The 23147-nt window shown below is 49.7% G+C and overlaps 1 protein-coding gene across 2 annotated transcripts in view; it reads right to left on the bottom strand.

Moving 5' to 3' along the window:
• vapb (VAMP (vesicle-associated membrane protein)-associated protein B and C) overlaps positions 1-22942 on the bottom strand; it is a 109018-nt gene extending 86076 nt beyond the window's left edge. Inside the window, exon 1 of one of the 2 annotated variants that reach the window (XM_068000699.1) lies at positions 22821-22942. In XM_068000699.1, the coding sequence (XP_067856800.1) occupies positions 22821-22878 (58 nt within the window). In that variant the 5' untranslated portion in view covers positions 22879-22942. The remainder of the gene's footprint in view (positions 1-22820) is intronic. The other variant, XM_068000700.1, reaches the window with a different exon arrangement.
• Between the last annotated feature and the right edge of the window lie 205 nt (positions 22943-23147).

The following is a 23147-nucleotide window of genomic DNA, read 5'->3' as shown; positions in this document are numbered from 1 at the left end:
CTTCAGACCAGCCAAGAGAGTGCTGAATTGACGTTAAACCCCGTCTGTCTGCTCAGGTGGATGTAGACGATCCCATGACACTATTCGAAGAGCAGGGGAATTTTCTCCATGTTCTGGTCAACGTTATTCCCTCAACCAACACTACCAAAAACAGCTAGTCATTCTTTGATTTGCTGTGTATAAAATTGGCTGTTACATTTACCTACATAAGTGGCTGCACTTCAAAAGTAGTCCGTTGGTTGTAAAGCACTGTGAGGCGTCCTGAAGACGCAATAAGATCTTTTATATACCTCTGTGAAGTCCCCTCCCCTCCTTTCAGGGTTAAGGAGGCCACGTTTTTCCAGTCTTTTCTCATAGCTCAGCTCTCCGGCAACAGAGATCAGCCACTTGACTCATTTCTGCACCATTTCAAGGGCTTGAAGGTCTCTCTTGCGTCTTAGTGACCAAAATGGGACATGGTACGGAAGGTATGTTTGAACCAGTGCCCTGCACAACTTTAGCATGATATCCTGTGACTTGTACTCTACTGATTTAGCAGTATAGTTCAACATTCTACTGGGTGTGTCAAATTTTTTTTATTCGTTCATGGGATGTGGGCGTCGCTGACAAGGCCAGCATTTATTGCCCATCCCTAATTGCCCTTGAGAAGGTGGTGGTGAGCCGCCTTCTTGAACCGCTGCAGTCCGTTTGGTGAAGGTTCTCCCACAGTGCTGTTAGGAAGGGAGTTCCAGGATTTTGACCCAGCGACGATGAAGGAACGGCGATATATTTCCAAGTCGGGATGGTGTGTGACTTGGAGGGGAATGTGCAGGTGGCGTTGTCCCATATGCCTGCTGCCCTTGTCCTTCTAGGTGGTAGAGGTCGCGAGTTTGGGAGGTGCTGTCGAAGAAGCCTTGGCGAGTTGCTGCAGTGCATCCTGTGGATGGTACACACTGCAGCCACGGTGCGTCGGTGGTGAAGGGAGTGAATGTTTAGGGTGGTGGATGGGGTGCCAATCAAGCAGGCTGCTTTGTCTTGGATGGTATTGAGCTTCTTGAGTGTTGTTGGAGCTGCACTCATCCAGGCAAGTGGAGAGTACTCCATCACATTCCTGACTTGTGCCTTGTAGATGGTGGAAAGGCTTTGGGGAGTCAGGAGGTGAGTCACTCGCCGCAGAATACCCAGCCTCTGACCTGATCTTGTAGCCACAGTATTTATGTGGCTGGTCCAGTTAAGTTTCTGGTCAATGGTGACCCCCAGGATGTTGATGGTGGGGGATTCGGTGATGGTAATGACATTGAATGTCAAAGGGAGTGGTTAGACTCTCTTTTGTTGGAGATGGTCATTGCCTGGAACGAATGTTTTCTTGCCACTTATCAGCCCAAGCCTGGATGTTGTCCAGGTTTTCCTGCATACGGGCATGGAATGCTTCATTATCTGAAGGGTTGCGAATGGAACTGAACGCTGTGCAATCATCAGCGAACATCCCCATTTCTGACCTTATGATGGAGGGAAGGTCATTGATGATGCAGCTGAAGATGGTTGGGCCTAGGACACTGACTTGAGGAACTCCTGCAGCAATGTCCTGGAGCTGAGATGATTGGCCTCCAACAACCACTACCATCTTCCTTTGTGCTAGGTATGATACAGCCACTGGAGAGTTTTCCCCCCGATTCCCATTGACTTCAATTTTACTAGGGCTCCTTGGTGTCACACTCGGTCAAATGCTGCCTTGATGTCGAGGGCAGTCACTCTCACCTCACCTCTGGAATTCAGCTCTTTTGTCCATGTTTGGACCAAGGCTGTAATGAGGTCTGGAGTTGAGTGGTTCTGGTGGAACCCAAACTGAGCGTCGGTGAGCAGGTTATTGGTGAGTAAGTGCCGCATGATAGCACTGTCGACGACACCTTCCATCACTTTGCTGATCATTGAGAGTGGGCTGACGGGGCGATAATTGGCCGGATTGGATTTGTCCTGCTTTTTGTGAACAGGACATACCTGGGCAATTTTCCACATTGTCGGGTAGATGCCAGTGTTGTAGCTGTACTGGAACAGTTTCGCTAGAGGCGCGGCTCATTCTGGAGCACAAGTCTTCAGCACTACTAGTTAAGGATCCCCTTGGAATGAGTGACCATAACATGGTTACATTCCATATCCAATTAGAGGGTGAGAAGGTTGGTTCTCAAACAAGCGTACTGAGCTTGAATAAAGGAGACTATGATGGTATGAGAGCGGAATTGATTAAAGTGGACTGGGAAAATAGATTAAAGGGTAAGACGATACATGAGCAGTAGTGTTCATTTAAGGAGTTATTTTACAACTTTCAAAAAATATATATGCCACTGAGGAAAAAAGGGTGTAAAAGAAATGACAGCCATCCGTGGCTAAGTAAAGAAATTAAGGACAGTATCCGACTAAAAACAAGGACATATATGGTAGCCAAACTTAGTGGGAGGATAGAAGATTGGGAAGTCTTCAAAAGACAGCAAAAAGTAACGAAAGGATTGATTAAGAAAGGGAAGATAGATTATGAAAATAAATTAGCAAAAAATATAAAAACAGATAGCAAGAGATTCTATAGTTATATAAAAAGAAAAAGGGTGGCTAAGGCAAACGTAGGTCCTTTAGAGGATGAGACCGGGAAATTAATGGTGGGAAACATGGAGATGGCAAAAATGCTGAACAAATATTTTGTTTCAGTCTTTACGGTAGAGGACACTAAGAATATCCCAACACTGGACAAACAGGGGGCTCTGGGGGGGGGGGGGGGGGGGGGAGGAGCTAAATACGATTAAAATCACCAAGGAATTGGTACTCAGTAAATTAATGGGACTGAAGGCGGATAAATCCCCTGGACCTGATGGCTTCCATCCTAGGGTCTTGAGGGAAGTGGCAGTGGGGATTGTGGATGCTTTGGTAATAATTTTCCAAAATTCACTGGACTCGGCAAAGGTCCCGGCAGATTGGAAAACTGCTAATGTAACACCCTTATTTAAAAAGGGTAGTAGGCAGAAGGCTGGAAATTATAGACCAGTTAGCCTAACATCTGTGGTGGGTAAAATTTTGGAGTCTATTATTAAGGAGACAATAGCGGAACATTTGGATAAACATAATTTAATAGGACAAAGTCAGCATGGCTTTACGAAGGGGAAGTCATGTCTGACAAATTTGCTTGAGTTCTTTGAGGACATAACGTACAGGGTGGATAAAGGGGAACCAGTGGACGTAGTGTATTTAGACTTCCAGAAGGCATTCGACAAGGTGCCACATAAAAGATTATTGCTCAAGATAAAGAATCACTGGATTGGGGGTAATATTCTGGCATGGGTGGAGGATTGGTTATCTGACAGGAAGCAGAGAGTTGGGATAAATGGTTCATTCTCGGACTGGCAACCAGTGGCCAGTGGTGTTCCGCAGGGGTCGGTGCTGGGTCCCCAACTCTTTACAATCCATATTAACAATTTGGAGGAGGGGACCAAGTGTAACACATCAAAGTTTGCAGATGATACAAAGATGGGAGGGAAAGTAGAGAGTGAGGAGGACATAAAAAACCTACAAGGGGATATAGACAGGCTGGGTGAGTGGGCGGAGATTTGGCAGATGCAATACAATATTGGAAAATGTGAGGTTATGCACTTTGGCAGGAAAAATCAGAGAGCAAGTTATTATCTTAATGGCAAAAGACTGGAAAGTACTGCAGTGCAAAGGGATCTGGGGGTCCTAGTGCAAGAAAATCAAAAAGTTAGTATGCAGGTGCAGCAGGTGATCAAGAAGGCCAATGGAATGTTGGTGTTTATTGCTAGGGGGATAGAATATAAAAACAGGGAGGTATTGCTGCAGTTATATAAGGTATTGGTGAGACCGCACCTGGAATACTGCATACAGTTTTGGTGTCCATACTTAAGAAAAGACATACTTGCTCTCGAGGCAGTACAAAGAAGGTTCACTCGGTTAATCCCGGGGATGAGGGGGCGGACATATGAGGAGAGGTTGAGTAGATTGGGACTCTACTCATTGGAGTTCAGAAGAATGAGAGGCAATCTTATTGAAACATATAAGATTGTGAAGGGGTTTGATCGGGTGGATGTGGTGAGGATGTTCCCAAGGATGGGTGAAACTAGAACTAGGGGGCATAATCTTAGAATAAGGGGTTGCTCCTTCAAAACTGAGATGAGGGGAAACTTCTTCACTCAGAGGGTGGTAGGTCTGTGGAATTTGCTGCCCCAGGAAGCTGTGGAAGCTACATCATTGAATAAATTTAAAACAGAAATAGACAGTTTCCGAGAAGTAAAGGGAATTAGGGGTTACGGGGAGCGGGCAGGAAATTGGACATGAATTTAGATTTGAGGTTGGGATCAGATCAGATCAGCTCCCCGTAACCCCTAATTCCCTTTACTTCTAGGAAACTGTCTATTTCTGTTTTAAATTTATTCAATGATGTAGCTTCCACAGCTTTCTGGGGCAGCAAATTCCACAGACCTACCACCCTCTGAGTGAAGAAGTTTCCCCTCATCTCAGTATTGAAGGATCTTATTAAATGGCGGAGAAGGCTCGAAGGGCCGATTGGCCTACTCCTGCTCCTATTTCTTATGTTCTTATGTACTGCCAGGATGTTGTCGGGGCCCATAGCCTTTGCTGTATCCAGTGAACTCAGATGTTTCTTGATATCATGTAGAGTAAATAGAATTGGCTGAAGACTGGCTCCTGTGAAGGTGGGATATCAGGAGGCCGAGATGGATCATCCACTCGGCACTTCTGGCTGAAGATGGTTGCAAACGCTTCAGCCTAGTCTTTAGCATTCACGTGCTGGACACCGCCGTCATTGAGGATGGGGATGTTTACAGAGCCTCCTCCTCACGTTAGTTATTTAAATGTCCACCACCATTCACGACTGGATGTGACAGGACTGCACAGCTTTGATCTGATGCGTTGGTTGTGGAATCGCTTAGCTCTGTCTATAGCATGTTGCTTCCGCTGTTTAGCATGCATGTAGTCCTGAGTTGTTGCTTCACCAGGTTGGCACCTCATTTTTAGGTACGCCTGATGCTGCTCCTGGCATACTCTTCTACACTCCTCATTGAACCAGGGTTGATCCCCTGGCTTGTTGGTAATGGTAGAGTGGGGAATATGCCAGGCTATGAGGTTACAGATTGTGCTGGAATACAATTCTGCTGCTGCTGATGGCCCACAGTGCCTCATGGATGCCCAGTTTTGAGCTGCTAGATCTGTTCTGAATCTATCCCATTTAGCACGGTGATAGTGCCACACAACACGTTGGATGGTGTCCTCAGTGCGAAGACGGGACTTCACCTCCACGAGGACTGTGCGGTGGTCACTCCTATCAATACGGTCATGGACAGATGCATCTGCGACAGGTAGATTGGTGAGGACGAGGTCAAGTCGGTTTTTCCCTCGTGTTGGTTTGCTCACCACCTGCCACAGGCCCCATCTGGCAGCTATGTCCTTCAGGACTCGGCCAGCAGTGTTGCTACCGAGCCACTCTTGGTGATGGACATTGAAGTCCCCCACCCAGAGTACATTCTGTGCTCTTGATACCCTCAGTGCTTCCTCCAAGTGGTGCTCAACATGGAGGAGGACTGATTCATCAGCTGAGGGAGGACAGTCGGTGGTAATCAGCAGGAGGTTTCCATGCCCACGTTTAACCTGATGCCATGAGATTTCATGGGGTCCGGAGTCAATGTTAAGGACTCCCAGGGCCACTCCCTCCTGACTGTATATCACTGTACCACCACCACTGGTTGGTCTGTCCTGCCGGTAGGACAGGACATACCCAGGGATGGTGATGGAAGAGTCTGGGACGTTGGCTGAAAGGTATGATTCTGAGAGTATGGCTATGTCAGGCTGTTGCTTGACTCGTCTGTGGGACAGCTCTCCCTATTTTGGCACAAGTCCCCAGATGTTTGTGAGGAGGACTTTGCAGGGTCGACTGGGCTTGGTTTGCCTTTGTCATGTCCAGTGCCTAGTGGTCCGATGCCGGGTGGTCCGTTTGGTTTTATTCTTATGATGACTTTTTTCAGCGAGATTTTACAACTGAGTGGCTTGCTAGGCCATTTCAGAGGGCAATTAAGAATCAAATACATTGCTGCTCTACAACTCCTGGATACATAAGCATAGATTCTACGAATCCATAGGTTGTCAAACAATGACCACTCGAAATGAGCCTGCACAGATCATGGTATTCCAAAACTAGCAGTGATTCTGGGATCGATCTGCCATAAGATAAATTAGTTTATCAGTTCATAAGTTTGTGGAATTTGATTCATCTAATTGCAGGATGTGTACCACCATATCTGAGAGGCTGGGATGGACAACCTATCAAAGCACAAGGGCCAGATGTTTCATGGTGACAACGAGCCAAAAGCTTTATAATCTGCTCCCTGATACTTACCATACTGCAAGTATGCCATGCAAGAAATGTTGACTTAGCTCATTGATGTGACTTTTGACATCATTTCTTTCTATTTCATTAATATTTTCTCTATCTCTCATTTCCCCTTCCTATCTTGCTCCCTATTTATCAACCTCAGTCTGTCTTATATTCACAATTCCTTTCTCAGTACCCATCATTGCCTCTCCATCTCGCTATGTCTTTCATTAATCTCTCCTTATTTCCCCCAGTAACTCCTTCTCTCCCTCATTTTTATTGTTCCCTTTCCCCACTCACTTCCTACTCTTACAGTTACCAGCAGCTCCCGGTCCCATAGTCCACTGCAGGCAACAGCACCAAGCTTCTTATCTCCTAAAGAGGCCAGTAGCAATGAAGGATGGTGCCCGCGGTGGTTCAAGCACATTTAAGAGCTGCGATTATATAGTAGCTCCACCATCTCTGATATAGTGACGCATTTAAACTAAAATTAGATGAATCAAATTCAGTAAACTAGTTTATCTTTTGGCAGATTCATCTCACTGCTGGTTGCATAATACTGTGATCTGATGTAATGGTTTCAACTTCAAGAACATTGGAATTTCACCACAAAGATATTTTTTCCATCAGCTGTCAAACGTATGAAATGAGACTTTCCACATAAGAAATTGTACAATCCACATGGGGAACAGGACAATCAACACAGGTAATGGAACGTTCCACACTGGGAATGGGGCATTCCACACGAGGAACTGCCTATTGCACACAAGGAATGGATCATTCGAAACGAGGACTAGGACATACCTCACGGGGCACTATATGTTCCACACAGGGAATTAGATGTTCCACATTAGGACTGAGACTTCCATAATTGTCAGTTTTGACTAACTGAAAATGTTTCCAATGCAACAATGTGCATTGATTATCCAATCTCCCTTGTGACTGATCTGACCATGACTTGATTGCAAAGTCCCACTTTTCCAAGAACATCTCTAATTTCCCAAAAAGACAAACATTTTAGTCTCAATCACTGGAGGTGGGAATTTTATCTTCTCCCCCTCCCCCCCCCCCAAAAAAAAACACCTTTGGATTAATAGGTGCTCTTCAGACATCTGAAGATGCCATGGTCTCCATCTGACACATAATTTTGATTCTAAGTTCTATGTCAATATCTACAGTAGTTTCAGATATTACGCTTTTGTCTTATGTCACGTACAGAATTGTACCTTAAAGGTATTCTTGTAAAATGAGAGAGGGAAAAAGAGACAAAAAGTGGGCTGATGTAGAAAGAGCACAGGAGGTGAAGATGGGGGGGTGGGGGTAGAGAATGGGCCAAATGCAGACAGCGAGAGCAAAAAAAAGTGGACCAAACAGATGTGTGTAGAAAGAGAGAGAGACAGACTTGGAGAGAAAGAGTAAAGGATAAACACAGCTGCTTGGTTTGTATATTGCTACCTAGAAAGCAGAACCTAATGCCAAACTCATTGCTGACAATCAAATTCAATTGTGCACTGGATATTGTAAGATATTTATTGATATTCTCAAGAAAAGAATCAGCTTAAAAGACCCATTTTGCAGAGTTTTAACTAAAACGACCAACCGTTTGAGATTAAAATATTACATTTAATATGCTAAACTCGCTTCAAATATATTAAATCCAACATGAAGGTGTGGGGGAGTGGTTGAGCAGCACATAGATTTAATTAAAAAATACAATAATGGGGAGGGGCACGGAGCTTTACTTTCCACAAAGGTGAATCCCACGATTTGACAGCACATCGAAATAGGAGCAGGAGTCGGCCATAGGGCCCCTCGAGCCTGCTCCGTCATTCAATCAGATCATGGCTAATCTTCGATCTCAACTCCACTTTCCCGCCTGATCCCCATATTCCTTGATTCCCTTCGAGTCCAAGAATCTACCGATCTCAGCCTTGAATATACTCAGCGACTGAGCATCCACAGCCCTCTTGGGTCGAGAATTACAAATATTCACGACCCTCTAAGTGAAGAAATTCCTCCTCATCTCAGTCCTAAATGGCCAACCCCTTATCCTGAGATTACGTCCCCTAGTTCTAGACTCTCCAGCCAGGGGAAACAACCTCTCAGCATCTACCCTGTCTACCCCTCTAAGAATTTTATACGTTTCAATTAGATCACCTCTCATTCTTCTAAACTCCAGAGAGTATAGGCCCATTCTACTCAATCTCTCCTCATAGGACAACCCTCTCATCTCAGGAATCAATCTAGTGAACCTTTGTGGCACCGCCTCTAAGGTAAGTATATCCTTCCTCAGGTAAGGAGACAATAAAACTGTACAGAGTTCTCCAGGAGTGGTCTCACCAAAGCCCTGTACAATTGCAGCAAGACTTCCTTACTCTTGTACTCCAACCCCTTTGCAATAAAGGCCAACATACCACTTGCCTTCCTAATTGTTTGCTATACCTGCATGTTAACTCTGTGTTTCGTGTACAAGGATACCCAAATCCCTCTGAACACCAACATTTAATAGTTTCTCACCATTTTTTTAAAAAATCTATTTTTCTATTCTTCCTACCAAAGTGAATAACCTCACATTTCCCCACATTATACTCCATCTGCCACCTTCTTGCCCACTCACTTAACCTGTCAATGTCCCTTTGCAGACTCTTTGCTTCCTCCTCACTGCTTACTTTCCCACCTAACTTTGTATCGTCAGCAAACTTGGATACATTACACTCAGTCCCTTCACCTAAGTCACTGATATAGATTGTAAATACCTCAGGCCCAAGCATTGATCCCTGCGGCACCCCACTAGTTACAACCTGACAACCCGAAAATGACCCGTTTATTCCTACTGTCTGTTTTCTGTCTGTTAACCAATCCTCAATCCATACTAATATATTACCCCAGTCCCATAAGCCCTAATATTGTGTAACAATGTGTGCCACCTTATCGAATGCCTTTTGAAAATCCAAATATACCACATCCACTGGTTTCCCCTTATCTACCCTGCCAGTTACATCCTCAAAAAACTCTAATAGATTTGTCAAAAATGATTTCCCTTTCATAAAACCTTGTTGACTCTGTCTAATCATATTACAATTTTCTAAGTGCCCCGTTACTACGTCCTTAATAATAGATTCTAGCATTTTCCCTACTACTGATGTCAGATTAACTGGCCTGTAGTTCCCTGTTTTCTCTCTCCCTCCTTTGTGAATAGCGGGGTTACATTTGCTACCTGCCAATCCACAGGACCGTTCTAGAATCTAGGGAATTCTGGAAGATCAAAACCAATGCATCCACTATCACTACAGCCACCTCTTTTAAAACCCTAGGATGTAGGCCATCAGGTCCAGGGGATTTGTCAGCTTTTAGTCCCATTAATTTTTCTAATAATTTTTTACTTTTTCTTTAGTAATCTTAATCACTAAGTCCCTCACTCGCATTAGACCCTTGGTTCCTCACTTTTTCCGGTATGTTTTTTGTGTCGTCTACTGTGAAGACAGATATAAAATAATTGTTTAACGTTGCTGCCATTTTCTTATTCCCCATTATAATTTCTCCCTCTTTATCAATTTCTTGGTTTATCCTTTACTGATTTCTGAAACCCTCCCAATCCTCAGGCTTACTACTCTTTTTGGCAATATTGTAAGCCTCTTCTTTTAATCTAATACTATCCTTAACTTCTCTATTGCATACCCAGCAGTATATGGTTAATAAAATATAACTAATTTAAAATATTTAAGCTTGCGAGATGCCAACTGGGTGCCCCTGCAGGAGTGATCTACCTGTGATCTGCAGCAACGAGCCACGCAATCCAGCCCACAAGCTCAGACAACTAGTTTAGCTTCTTATGCACTGGTTTGTCCTGTTTGAATCTCGTGAACATGAACCCACAACCTTCTGACGCAGAGGCAGGAGTGCTATCAACTGAGCCAAGCTGGCACTTGCCACTAACACCCCTCAGACGCTCCATTACATAAGCTGCACCACAGCTATCATGTAAACTAGAAACGGAATATTTTAATAGACTGGGAGAAACACTGCCCTTTCAACCATGGGACCTGAGTTCAGGTTGATGGGCTGTCAGCTGGCTTTAAAAGTCCATGTGAAAGAAGTTTGGCAGTCCCAAACCAATTCACGGTGAGTGTGGGCCAATAGCATAAAACGGCCCCTGATTCAGCACTAATTTGGTCACAGGATGGTTGGTACAGGAAATGGAAAAATACCACACTGTAGTAGGAAGTGTTCTGAGGCTGGCCCTTAGGCTCGCTATTGGTGCAAGAGTAGAGAGCCTCACCCCCCAGTTAACCTGCACTAGCTCTGACCTGGAGGGGCATGATATCAACAATCGGCACTCAAAGGGGAAACTGTTCCACTTCCTCAACATCCAAGCACAAAATTTCTACATTAAAAAAGTAACTTAATTTTAAACACAAGCACATATTAAATAACAGCCTACTGTGAGTTTCAGCAGTAATTCATACAAAACAACCGATAAATGATGGACAGGAAGGGGTGCACTGGTCCACCCAGCCTGTCCCATACAGTTGAGATGCCTTGTGCACCACAATGCATACGCTTCCCACCCCACCAGAAGCCATGTAATCTCCTGCTGGGTCCAATTCAGTTGGGTAGCTCGGTTCATATGAACTGTACAAGCTTTGCTTTTACACCTGTGATATTATCAGAATTCATGGCACTATCACAGTCATCTACAATCTGACATGAGAGCATAAATTAGCAGCCTCGCATGAGGATGCTCCCGAGGTTAGCACTAGAATATATTGTTGGGGCAGAACAGTGGGAGTTTTACGATGCAGCTGGCTCAGGTCATACCTGAATTTGGAAAGGAGGGTTGAGGAAAGCCAACAAACTACCAACACCAATGGGAGGGCTGAAGAAATTCTTCAACCCTGAGGGGAAAGCCAAGGAAACCTATTGAGTCATCTACCCTAATACCTCAGGCAGTTAACAAATTTTTAGGATTCTAACCACTTGCCTCTGTTGGCAGCATAGGCCTGGAGGTTGATAGTGAGGAGAAAAGCTGTAGACCGCAAGAAGATATCAATGGGCTGGTCAGGTGGGCAGAAAAGTGGCAAATGGAATTCAATCCAGAGAAGTGTGAGGTAATGCATTTGGGGAGGGCAAACAAGGCAAGGGAATACACAATAAATGGGAGGACACAGAGGTGTAGAGGAAGAGGGGCCTTGGAGTGCATGTCCACTGAAAGGGTGGTAGAGGCAGAAACTGTCAACTCACTTAACAAGTACTTGGATGAGCACTTGAAGTGCCATGACCTACAGGGCTACAGACCAAGTGCTGGAAAGTGGGATTAAGCTGGATAGCTCTTTTACAGCAGGCACAGACACGATGGGCCGAATGGCCTCCTCCGGTGCTGTAACTTTCTATGAATTCACTCTTCCAATTGGAATAGAGTAGTGAGTTCAGTTGAAGTCCAAAGCCTGAAGAGGCTCTCGCCCAGTTGGATTATATATGAGAGCTCAGGAAGGGATCCATAACCTGGGCTGCCCCATTTCCCCAGTTGGAATATATATTGGAACTCAGCGAGGGGTCCATCACCTAAAGAGTCTCTACCTCCCAGCTAGACAGTGAGTTAAGGGAGGGGTCCATAGCCTGAAGAGCTCCTCTCTCCTGCTTGGAATAGGTATAGTGAGCTCAGGGAAGGATCCATAGTTTGCAGAGACCTCTATCCTGCTTGGAGGATGTATAGTGAGCTTAGGGAGGGGTCCATAACCTCCAGAGCCCTTCTCTTCTGCTTGGAATCTGTGCAGTGAGCTCAGTGAGGGGTCCATAGCCTGAAGCCCTTCTCTCCTGCTTGGAGCAGGATGCACATTGAGGAATTTGGAGACTAGCAAATCATGTGAAACCTAGAGGCAGCTGAACAGTAACAAGCAGCAATGGAAGAAAAACAAAAATGTTTTAAAAATAAGCTGCTACACAAACTTACTAAAACCAGACCTTAATTTTTCATTTTCTACATCAGAACACCAGTAAGTGGCAGTGGTGATTGTGATTTTTTTTTAAAAATTACTTGGATAAAAGATAAAAACCCAAATTAAAACATAGATCCACTGAAATAATGTGATTCCTATATTTATTTAAAAAGGGAGATAGAATCAATCCAGGAAACTATAGACCAATTAGCTTAATGTCAGTGGTAGGAAAGATAATGGAATCTTTACTCAAAGATGTAATTGAAAAACATCTAGAGAACCTAAATATAATAAAAGAGTCATCAGCATGGATTTCAAAAGGGAAGGTCAAGCTTGACCAACCTTATTGAATTCTTTGAAGAAGCAACAGAAAGGGTAGACAAGGGTAATGTAGTAGATTTAATATATTTGAATTTTCAAAAGGCCTTCGATACCATAGTAGACACATGGCTAAGGTCAGAGCATGTGGAGTCGGGGACAAGAAGCAGAATGGATAGCAAGCTGGCTACAAAAGGTGCGAAGTGGTGTTCCACAAGGATCGGTGTTGGGACCACTGTTCACAATTTACATGAACGATCTGGACTCGGGAATTGGAAGTACAATTTAAAAATTTGCGGACATCACCAAATTTTGGTGGGGGGGGGGGGGGGGGGGGGGATAGTTAATACCGAGGAGGACAAAATACAGAAGACATTAATAAACTTGCAGAACGGGTGTGTAATTGACAAATGAATTTCAATATAGATAAGTGTGAGGTATTATATTTTGGTAGGAAGAATAAGAAGGCCACATACTCCTTGGAAAATAAGAGTCCAAATGGGGTAGAGATGCAGAGGGATCTGGGGGTACAGATACACAAATCACAAAGTAGCGATGCAGGTTATAAAAAAAGCCAAGGGTTTCATTTCTAGAAGGATAGAATTGGAAAGCAGAGAAGCTATGTTAAATTTGCATGGACCTTGGTTAGACCACACTTGGTGGATATTGTGAACAGTTCTGGTCTTCATATTATAAAATGGATATAGAGTCACTAGAGAAGGCACAAAAAAGATTTACTAGGATGATACCAGAACTGAGAGGTTATATCCATCAGGAAAGATTGAACAGGCTGGGGCTCTTTTCTCTAGAAAAGAGAAGACTGAGGGGTGACCTGATAGAGGTCTTTAAGATTATGAAAGGTTTAATAGGTTAGACAGAGAGAAGATGTTTCCACTTGCGAGGGAGACCAGAACTAGGGGCCATAAATATAATAGTCACTAATAAATCCAATAAGCAATTCAGGAGAAACAACTTTACCCAGAGAGTGGTTAGAATGTGGAACTCGCTACCACAAGGGGTAGTTGAGGCAGCTAGCATAGATGCATTTAAGGGGAAGCTAGGTAAACACGAGGGAGAAAGGAATAGAAGGATATGCTGATAAGGTTAGGTGAAGTAGGGACAGAGGAAGCTCGTGTGGAGCATAAACACCGGCACGGACCTGTTGGGCCGAATAACCTGTTTCTGTGCTGTACATCCGTTGAAGTTTAAATACAGATCCGTTGAAGTTAACTTAATATGCAGAGAGTAGGGCACACTATATCTGACAATACCTTCAATACAATAACCCCCATCACACAGTATAAATCCTCGACATACTCAGCCACAGCCATAAGCAGTTTTTCGCAGTGAATAGGAGCCAGATCTGAACACCTAAAATCCTTTTAGTAATCACTTGAAAGGAATTATAACCTGATTTTTTTTTTTTAAATTACTCTTCTCGTGAACCTTTTGCGTGGCACTCCGTGCCTTCTAACTCATCACAAATTTCTTTCTGCTTTAAAATTTGGATTGAATAACCAAGCTAAGCGTCTACAATTCTGACAGTGAGCTCATTGTTAAACTTAAGATGTTCACTGGCATAGTGCCACAGCGATGGTGGTGCTCCAATGTGGTAGGATCAGCAGAGGCCACCCACACACAAGTGCAACCTCAGCCAGGTCAGCTGGGAGATGCAGGAAGCAAGGGCAACGGCAACGGCAACCGGTTGCCATGCTGACACCAATCACTCTCTACAGAGATGCGAGTCAGCACAAGCTTGGAATGGTCCTTGCTGGGGAGGGAGACGGATGGAGGAAAAACAACCTGAAGGGCAGAAAGCCACCTCTGCACATAAACAATAAAAATGAATTGCAAAAGAAAGGTTTAAAAGTAGAAACTCTTCAGCTATTTGAAGGTGCTCATGATAACAGATGTAACTCTGGGCCTGCTGGAATCCACGAGTCAGCAGAGGAGACTCCACAGCATGACTGCAAGGCCCTACAAGACTGCAATAAAGCCTGCCTATTTGACCTCAAAGTTACTGCCAATTCTACACCTCAAGTGGACTGTTCCACCAATGAGATCACAACTCAAACCTCAGCCACTTCGCTGGTAATAGCTGTTCAATCCCTTTCCAGCGGATGAGCTCATTAGGGAAGAGAGGGGCGATAGTTTTACCGATTGTGGTTGAGATATGGTTTCAAAATTGTGACGGCAGTTCCAAGTTTGGGGGGAGTCCTTTCGATAAAACTGCTATGTAGTGGAAGCAGACTCTCTCTCACTGTACAGCAGCAGTTAACCCACATCATAAAAGACCAAATTCAAATTAGGAACCAGTGCACCATCCAGAGTGGCACTAAGGCCTGCTGAACAGAAGACCCCACATTCAGTCCCTAGTCAGTGCTGAGGAGAGGCTCTCAGCCGGGGCAGTGGTTGGAATGCTTCAACTGATTTCAGTGTGCTTTAGGTAATCGAGAGAAAGATTAATTCCTAGGATGAAAAGGTTGTCCTATGAGGAGATGTTGAGTAGAAAGGTGATCTCACTGAAAGATATAAGATTATGAGGGGGCTTGACAGGGTAGATGCTGAGAAATTGTTTCCCCCGGCTGGAGAGTCGAGAACTAGAGGGCATAACCACAGGATAAGGGGTCGGCCATTTAAGACTGAGATGAGGAGGAATTTCTTCACTCAGAGGGTTGTGAATCTTTGGAATTCTCTACCCCAGAGGGCTGTGGATGCTGAGTCATTGAGTATATTCAAGGCTGAAATGGATAGATTTTTGGACTCTAGGGGAATCAAGGGATATGATGATCAGGCAGGAAAGTAGAGTTGAGGTCGAAAATCAGCCATGATTTGATTGAATGGCGGAGCAGGCTCGAGGGGCTGTATGGCCTACTCCTGCTCCTATTTCTTATGTTCTTATAAGTACATTAAGACCAGAGTTTAGCACTGGCCCCAGACCGCCCGCACCCACCGGGGGGCCCCCCCCAAGACCGCCCGCACCCACCGGGGGCCCCCCCAGACCGCCCGCACCCACCGGGGGCCCCCCCAGACCGCCCGCACCCACCGGGGGCCCCCCCAGACCGCCCGCACCCACCGGAGGGCCTCCCCAGACCGCCCGCACCCACCGGAGGGCCTCCCCGGACCGCCCGCACCCACCGGAGGGCCTCCCCGGACCGCCCGCACCCACCGGGGGGCCCCCCCGGACCGCCCGCACCCACCGGGGGGCCCCGCCGGACCGCCCGCACCCACCGGGGGGCCCCCCAGACCGCCCGCACCCACCCACCGGGGGGCCCCCCAGACCGCCCGCACCCACCGGGGGGCCCCCCCAGACCGCCCGCACCCACCGGGGGCCCCCCTAGACCGCCCGCACCCACCGGGGGGCCCCCCCAGACCGCCCGCACCCACCGGGGGGCCCCCCCAGACCGCCCGCACCCACCGGGGGCCCCCCCCAGACCGTTCCCGTTGTCCCAGGCATGATGGTATCTTTAGCGAAAATCACAGTTAAGCCAAGACAGTTCAATATTGTGGGATGTACCTTTCCTGTAATACTCCCAACATCCCCACCACTAGTTACAGCCCAGTAACCACCAACACTTCACCCAAGTGTACAACTCAAAATGCTCTCTCCAGACACTCCAAGTTTGGATAGAAGATCCCTGGCACACAGCTGGGTGTTTTTTTCCCAGTGGACATAAAGTGAGAGTATCACGCTGCCATCGTGACCCTGCACTGAAATGTTAGCGAGAACACTCAGCCATGACAAAGGAGTGATCCGTCAAGGGAAATTTACCCCAGTAAAAAGGAGAAAGATAACGATGAATCCAAGAACCGCTGACTGCTGTTCAAACGTGCTCCTGTACCAAAGTAAAGCTAGCATCGTGACTCCAAGGAGAGTTTAAGATCTACTGCTGCCAATATTTCCAGTCAATTTATGCACAATTTTCTTTTAAGTTTTGCTTTTGTTTAAGGCAGTCGAAACCTAAATGGGCCAGTTGCTGCACACCAGCAGTACTGAGCTATATCGACCCTGGCTACAACCTAAACTCCAGTTACAACTGGCACTGCGAAGGGCTCCGGCTCCTCTCAGCACGTCACAAACTTAAAAGGCATGATTTAATAAATCTGTTCTTTTTAAAATCGAAACTTAAAATTTACAGTAAAATTTGGGGGCAAAATCATGCTCGTCATGGTCAGCCACTAACACTCAGATGTCACACCATGATAAATGACTAGCCTCATCCATGAGCAGCACATTTAATAGGCCAGTGAACATCCTTAGACCACATGCTGTGTCGCTTTTGAACACAAGTTTTTTTTGTGCAGGTTTTTACCAAACTGTCTTCAATGAACACTGTGCATAAAAAAATTTCTATTGGTGGGCCAAGGCCATTGGTCAGATGCTGCTGCCTCCTACAAGCCCTCAATCACAAGACGCTGGGCTTCTGCAATAGCTACAACAGTCTGATGCTTCCTTTGCGGGCTAACATTTTCCTCAATTAACCTTTCACTTTAAGGGCTGCTAACGCATCAACTGTAGCGTTGCAGCGAAGCCATTTGTGTTCCACTGCCGCACTGAAGTTGGTGTGTAAACGTTGATCCGACTCCCCAACCCATGGCGATTCCGAAGTGAAACCCACAGCAGCCCAGAGTTTCAAAACCAGGCTGCAGATTCCTCAGCACAGTGTAAGTAAACATGGTCTCCACACGCCACAGACAACCCAAGCTCCCCATATGATCTAGCAGTCAGGAGTCCAGCGCCTGGAATTTCCTTGGGGGGGGGGGGGGGTTGGCCCAATCGGCAACACGACTTTGGCAGCAGATCGGCGGAGACCCCAACAGGCTGCTTGAACAAGGCTTCCGTCGGTTCTGGTGCCCGATCGGGAGCAGCCGAGGAATGTTCCAGTATAAGCGGCCTGGGGTCGCAAGACTTCTCTTTTCCTCCCACAAGACCGTCAGGTGATCTCTTATTGCCCTTTGCCTTCCTATGATTCCCTTTCAGTTTGCCACGTGCAATGCAAATGCAGCCTAAAAAAGGAACATTCCTATTCTGGCTCCCTTTCTGTTTCTCGAGCAACTGCTCAAGGACCTGTCCTTGACTATATATTTTTTTTAAATACAATATTTTGCTGATGAATCGGTCACAATGAGGGAATTGCCAGTGATGAGCAATCCCTCCTTACTTTATGTGGTGACGTGTAGCACATTTATGAGGCATCAACATTTGGAAAGGGCTCTTGGAATTGCTGCAACAGATTAATCTTCAAAGTTTGAAATCAGTGATGAGGAAGAGGGGAGAACATTTTCTTAAAATCTTTGGAGGGAGTCGGTTTGAGGGGAAAAAAAGCTCTGCACAGCTGTTTGATAAATTTCAACTGCAAACAGAACGTTCGAAAAATCATAATGAAATCTAATTAAGAACCAGTGGAGACAGATCTGAAGAAATTACCCACTTTCCACAGGAGCTCACAAAGGATCACGTGAGTGAATTTTGAAGTGCAGGTCATCACAACGAAGAGTCACGAGGAAATTAAATCCTTGCAGTACTCCTGACCCTGCACATCACTGGCCAGTGGCACTGCTATTCTTTTTAAAACTTGGGGTAAATCAATTTTATCACAAGGAACGTTGCAGATGGGCTGAAAAATCAGGAGCTGTCTCAATGGCTCAGTGAGTTTAGCCAATGAGTTGCTGAGCAATACGTATTCGGTGCTCAAATCCTGGTCTGTGTTGGATTAGATTATCTCTACCAGGGTGGCAGCTGAGGTGCTACAACTGGGCTTGGGGGATGGGGAGAAGAGTGGGATCCGTTCCAGATAGCTACCCAGTAGTCCCTGCTAGAAAGCGTGTGTGTGTGGAAATAAGGCAAGGACAAAGGTCACACTGGGCCATAATGCTTCCTGCAGTTAGACAACCTGTCCACATTAAATGTCAAGATTAACACATGAATAATGGTTACTTGGGCAAGGGACAAGAGAGAATCTATGTCCTTGGAACCATGCCCCAACACTCAAGAAGCTAAACACCATCTAGGGCAAAGCAGTCCCCTTGATCACCACATATTCACTGGCTTAAACATCCAACCCCTCCCACTGACACACCGTGGCTGCAGTGTGTGCTATTTAGAAGATGCACAGCAGCAACTCGCCAAGGTATCTTCGATGGCACTTCAAAAACCCGCGACCTCCGCCACCTAGAACAACGGCAGTAGGTGCATGGGAACACCATCACCTCCAAGTTCCCTTTCAAGTCACACTATCCTGACTTGCACGTATATCGCCGTTCCTTCATCATCACTGGGTCAAAATCCTGGAGCTCCTTCTCTAACAGCACTATGGGAGCACCTTCGCCAAAAGGACTGCAGTGGTTCAAGAAGGCGGCCCATCACCTTCCCAAGGGCAATTAGGGATTGCCAATAAATGCCGGCCTTGCCAGCAACATCGACATCCCAAAAAAATGAATTAAAAAAAAGCATTGGATGTGAGATGAGAAAAGTAGCAGGGGGAAGGAAGCACAATAAATGTCAGTCTACAGATTAATACTGCCTAGAACCACTGCCCAGATTTTAAATGGCACGTCTGAGCATTTTCAAAATCAAGAGACACCAGGGCTCTGAACAAGAAGTTCATCCTCTCCATTAATTATGTCTTATAACATGGGGACATTGTATTTATTGATATTTTCAATTAATTTTCATCAGCAGCAAAGGAACCAAAAGCTCAAGCCACAATCCCATCCCTCCAACTCTATCTGTTGTCCAGTTTTTTGGAGATGAGAAGAGGTAGCAACCTGACGAATATCGAATGTGGACAGTTGTGGAATACATAGCAGACGCCAGCCTTCAAGATCAAAACAACTTCAAATTTCATTTCCAAACTCCCACAATGGCTTTACACGGTGAGCAGTGGAGCCTGACAGACCACGAGGGTCCCAGGTTTGATCCCGGGAGGATATGGCAGGACCATTCAAGAGGGATGTTACAACTCCCTGGATTAAAAGATGAAGAAAATCAGCTAGGGTCATAGGTTTCTTCTGTCTAACGAATACTGACACACTCCTTGGGGAACGCACAGTCCCGACTTCCTAAAGACATCAGCAACTAATGGTACCAGTGCTCTCACTGTAGACAATGTTGCATCTGTGTATACAGCAATAGAATTTATGAGCTAGTGATCAACAAATACAGAACTATAATGGCCTCATGCTCCCACCCCCCCCACACCCTCTCCTGGGGAGCCAGTTTGAAAACCCAGGGCACGGGTTGCCGCTCTTGATCGGGGACCCTTCGGCATGTGTTTGGGTACAGGGCAACAGCAGGACCGGACTTGGGTGATACACCCTGCAGTCACTTGGGTGAGGGTGGTAGGTTGGTGGGGGAGGGGGGTTGGTGGGTTAGGGTTAAGGGATCGGAGTGGGGAAGGGAAGGGGGTCAGAGGTGAGGGTGTCAGTGGGGGGGGGGGGGGGGGGGGGGGGGAGGGCAGGTGGGGATCCATTGGGGGGGAGGGGGCAGGGTGGGTGGGGATCCATGGGGGGCAGGGTGGGTGGGGATCCATGGGGAGAGGAGGCAGGGATCCATTGGGGGAGGGGGCAGGGATCCATTGGGGGGACGGGGCTGGGGGGAGGGTGCAGGGCGGGTGGGGATCCATTGGGGGAGGGGGCAGGGCGGGTGGGGATCCATTGGGGGAGGGGGGCAGGGCGGGTGGGGATCCATTGGGGGAGGGGGCAGGGCGGGTGGGGATCCATTGGGGGAGGGGGCAGGGCGGGTGGGGATCCATTGGGGGAGGGGGGCAGGGCGGGTGGGGATCCATTGGGGGAGGGGGCAGGGCGGGTGGGGATCCATTGAGGGAGGGGGCACGGCGGGTGGGGATCCATTGAGGGAGGGGGCACGGCGGGTGGGGATCCATTGGGGGAGGGGGCAGGGCGGGTGGGGATCCATTGGGGGAGGGGGGCAGGGCGGGTGGGGATCCATTGGGGGGAGGGGCAGGGCGGGTGGGGATCCATTGGGGGGAGGGGGCAGGGCGGGTGGGGATCCATTGGGGGGAGGGGGCAGGGCGGGTGGGGATCCATTGGGGGGAGGGGGCAGGGCGGGTGGGGATCCATTGGGGGAAGGGGGCAGGGCGGGTGGGGATCCATTGGGGGGAGGGGGCAGGGCGGGTGGGGATCCATTGGGGGGAGGGGGCAGGGCGGGTGGGGATCCATTGGGGGGAGGGGGCAGGGCGGGTGGGGATCCATTGGGGGGAGGGGGCAGGGCGGGTGGGGATCCATTGGGGGGAGGGGGCAGGGCGGGTGGGGATCCATTGGGGGGAGGGGGCAGGGCGGGTGGGGATCCATTGGGGGAGGGGGCAGGGCGGGTGGGGATCCATTGGGGGAGGGGGCAGGGCGGGTGGGGATCCATTGGGGGAGGGGGCAGGGCGGGTGGGGATCCATTGGGGGAGGGGGCAGGGCGGGTGGGGATCCATTGGGGGAAGGGGCAGGGCGGGTGGGGATCCATTGGGGGGAGGGGGCAGGGCGGGTGTGGATCCATTGGGGGGAGGGGGCAGGGCGGGTGTGGATCCATTGGGGGGAGGGGGCAGGGCGGGTGTGGATCCATTGGGGGGAGGGGGCAGGGCGGGTGGGGATCCATTGGGGGCAGGGTGGGTGGGGATCCATTGGGGGAGGGCGGGTGGGGATCCATTGGGGGAGGGCGGGTGGGGATCCATTGGGGGAGGGCGGGTGGGGATCCATTGGGAGCAGGGCAGGTGGGGATCCATTGGGGGCAGGGCGGGTGGGGATCCATTGGGGGCAGGGCGGGTGGGGATCCATTGGGGGCAGGGACGGGGGAGGGGGCAAGGGTCCATGGGGGGGGCAGGGCGGGCAAGGGTCCATGGGGGGGGGGGCAGGGCGGGCAAGGGTCCATGGGGGGGGGGCAGGGCGGGCAAGGGTCCATGGGGGGGGGGCAGGGCGGGCAAGGGTCCATGGGGGGGGGGCAGGGCGGGCAAGGGTCCATGGGGGGGGCAGGGCGGGCAAGGGTCCATGGGGGGGGGCAGGGCGGGCAAGGGTCCATGGGGGGGGCAGGGCGGGCAAGGGTCCATGGGGGGGGCAGGGCGGGCAAGGGTCCATGGGGGGGGGCAGGGCGGGCAAGGGTCCATGGGGGGGGGCAGGGCGGGCAAGGGTCCATGGGGGGGGCAGGGCGGGCAAGGGTCCATGGGGGGGGGCAGGGCGGGCAAGGGTCCATGGGGGGGGGCAGGGCGGGCGGGGGTCCATGGGGGGGGGGCAGGGCGGGCGGGGGTCCATGGGGGGGGGGCAGGGCGGGCGGGGGTCCATGGGGGGGGGGGCAGGGCGGGCGGGGGTCCATGGGGGGGGGCAGGGCGGGCGGGGGTCCATGGGGGGGGGGCAGGGCGGGCGGGGGTCCATGGGGGGGGGGGAAGTGCGGGCGGGGGTCCATGGGGGGGGGAAAGGGCGGGCGGGGGTCCATGGGGGGGGGGGAAAGGGCGGGCGGGGGTCCATGGGGGGGGAAAAGGGCGGGCGGGGGTCCATGGGGGGGGCAGGGCGGGCGGGGGTCCATGGGGGGGGGCAGGGCGGGCGGGGGTCCATGGGGGGGGGGGGAAGGGCGGGTGGGGGTCCATGGGGGGGGGGGGAAGGGCGGGTGGGGGTCCATGGGGGGGGGGCAGGGCGGGTGGTGATCGGGCGGGGGGGGGGTGGTGAAGGGGTATCGGGCGGGGGGGGGGGGGGGGGGCGGTGGATGGGTCACTTTCTGTGAAGCCGAAACCCCGCGGTCCCGGGAAGGGCAGAGCTCCAACGTTAACCGGATAGAAACTGTGAGCCAATCTGCCGGCTCTCTCAGAGGCCCAGATCCCGAGGAGGCGCTGTCCCCAGTGCCGGGGCCCCGCTCTCTGATACTGTGATTGCGGGGAGGGGACTGACGCCCGGCCCCACCGCCGCTGTTCTCAGTTTTCCGGCTGCAGTCAAGGCCCTGCAAGCGGCTCCAATCGGCAGTGAGGCTGCGGTCTAGGCTAGGAGCGGAGCGGGCCGGGCCGGGCAAAGCGAGCCGGGAACCCCAAGGCCTCCGTCCCTCGAACCGGTTCCGGGCGGGACTGAGGTACTCGGGAGGCGGCCTTAATCCCCACCCCCCCCCTCCTCACCCACCCGCCCCCGCGGGCTCGATGTTGAAGGGCATCCAAACGCAACCGGCCGCCCCCCTGGGATGATGCTGACAGCCCCCGGGCCGCTGCCCCGATGCTTACCTTTGAATTTGAGCTCGATGGGCGGCTCCAGGACGAGGACCTGCTCGGTGCGGGCCATGGCGGACAGAGAGAGAGGAGAGAGCGGGGGCAAACGGGAGACAGAGAGCGGCGCCTGACGTCACCACCAGCCCCGCACCGCCTCCAGCGGCAGCAGCCCGCACTGCAGGGCGGGCAACCCGGGCCACACTGCACCGCCACAGGACTGGGGCACATTGCAACACACCGCCACAGGACTGGGGCACATTGCAACACACCAACACAGGACTGGAACACATTGCAACACGCCAACGCAGGACTGGGGCACATTGCAACACACCGCCACAGGAC

Source organism: Heptranchias perlo, chromosome 19 (genome assembly GCF_035084215.1).
Source record: "Heptranchias perlo isolate sHepPer1 chromosome 19, sHepPer1.hap1, whole genome shotgun sequence".
In the NCBI taxonomy this organism is placed as follows: Eukaryota; Metazoa; Chordata; class Chondrichthyes; order Hexanchiformes; family Hexanchidae; genus Heptranchias; species Heptranchias perlo.
Note: the sequence above shows the minus strand (reverse complement) of the source record. Positions and strands in the feature narration are given on the sequence as shown.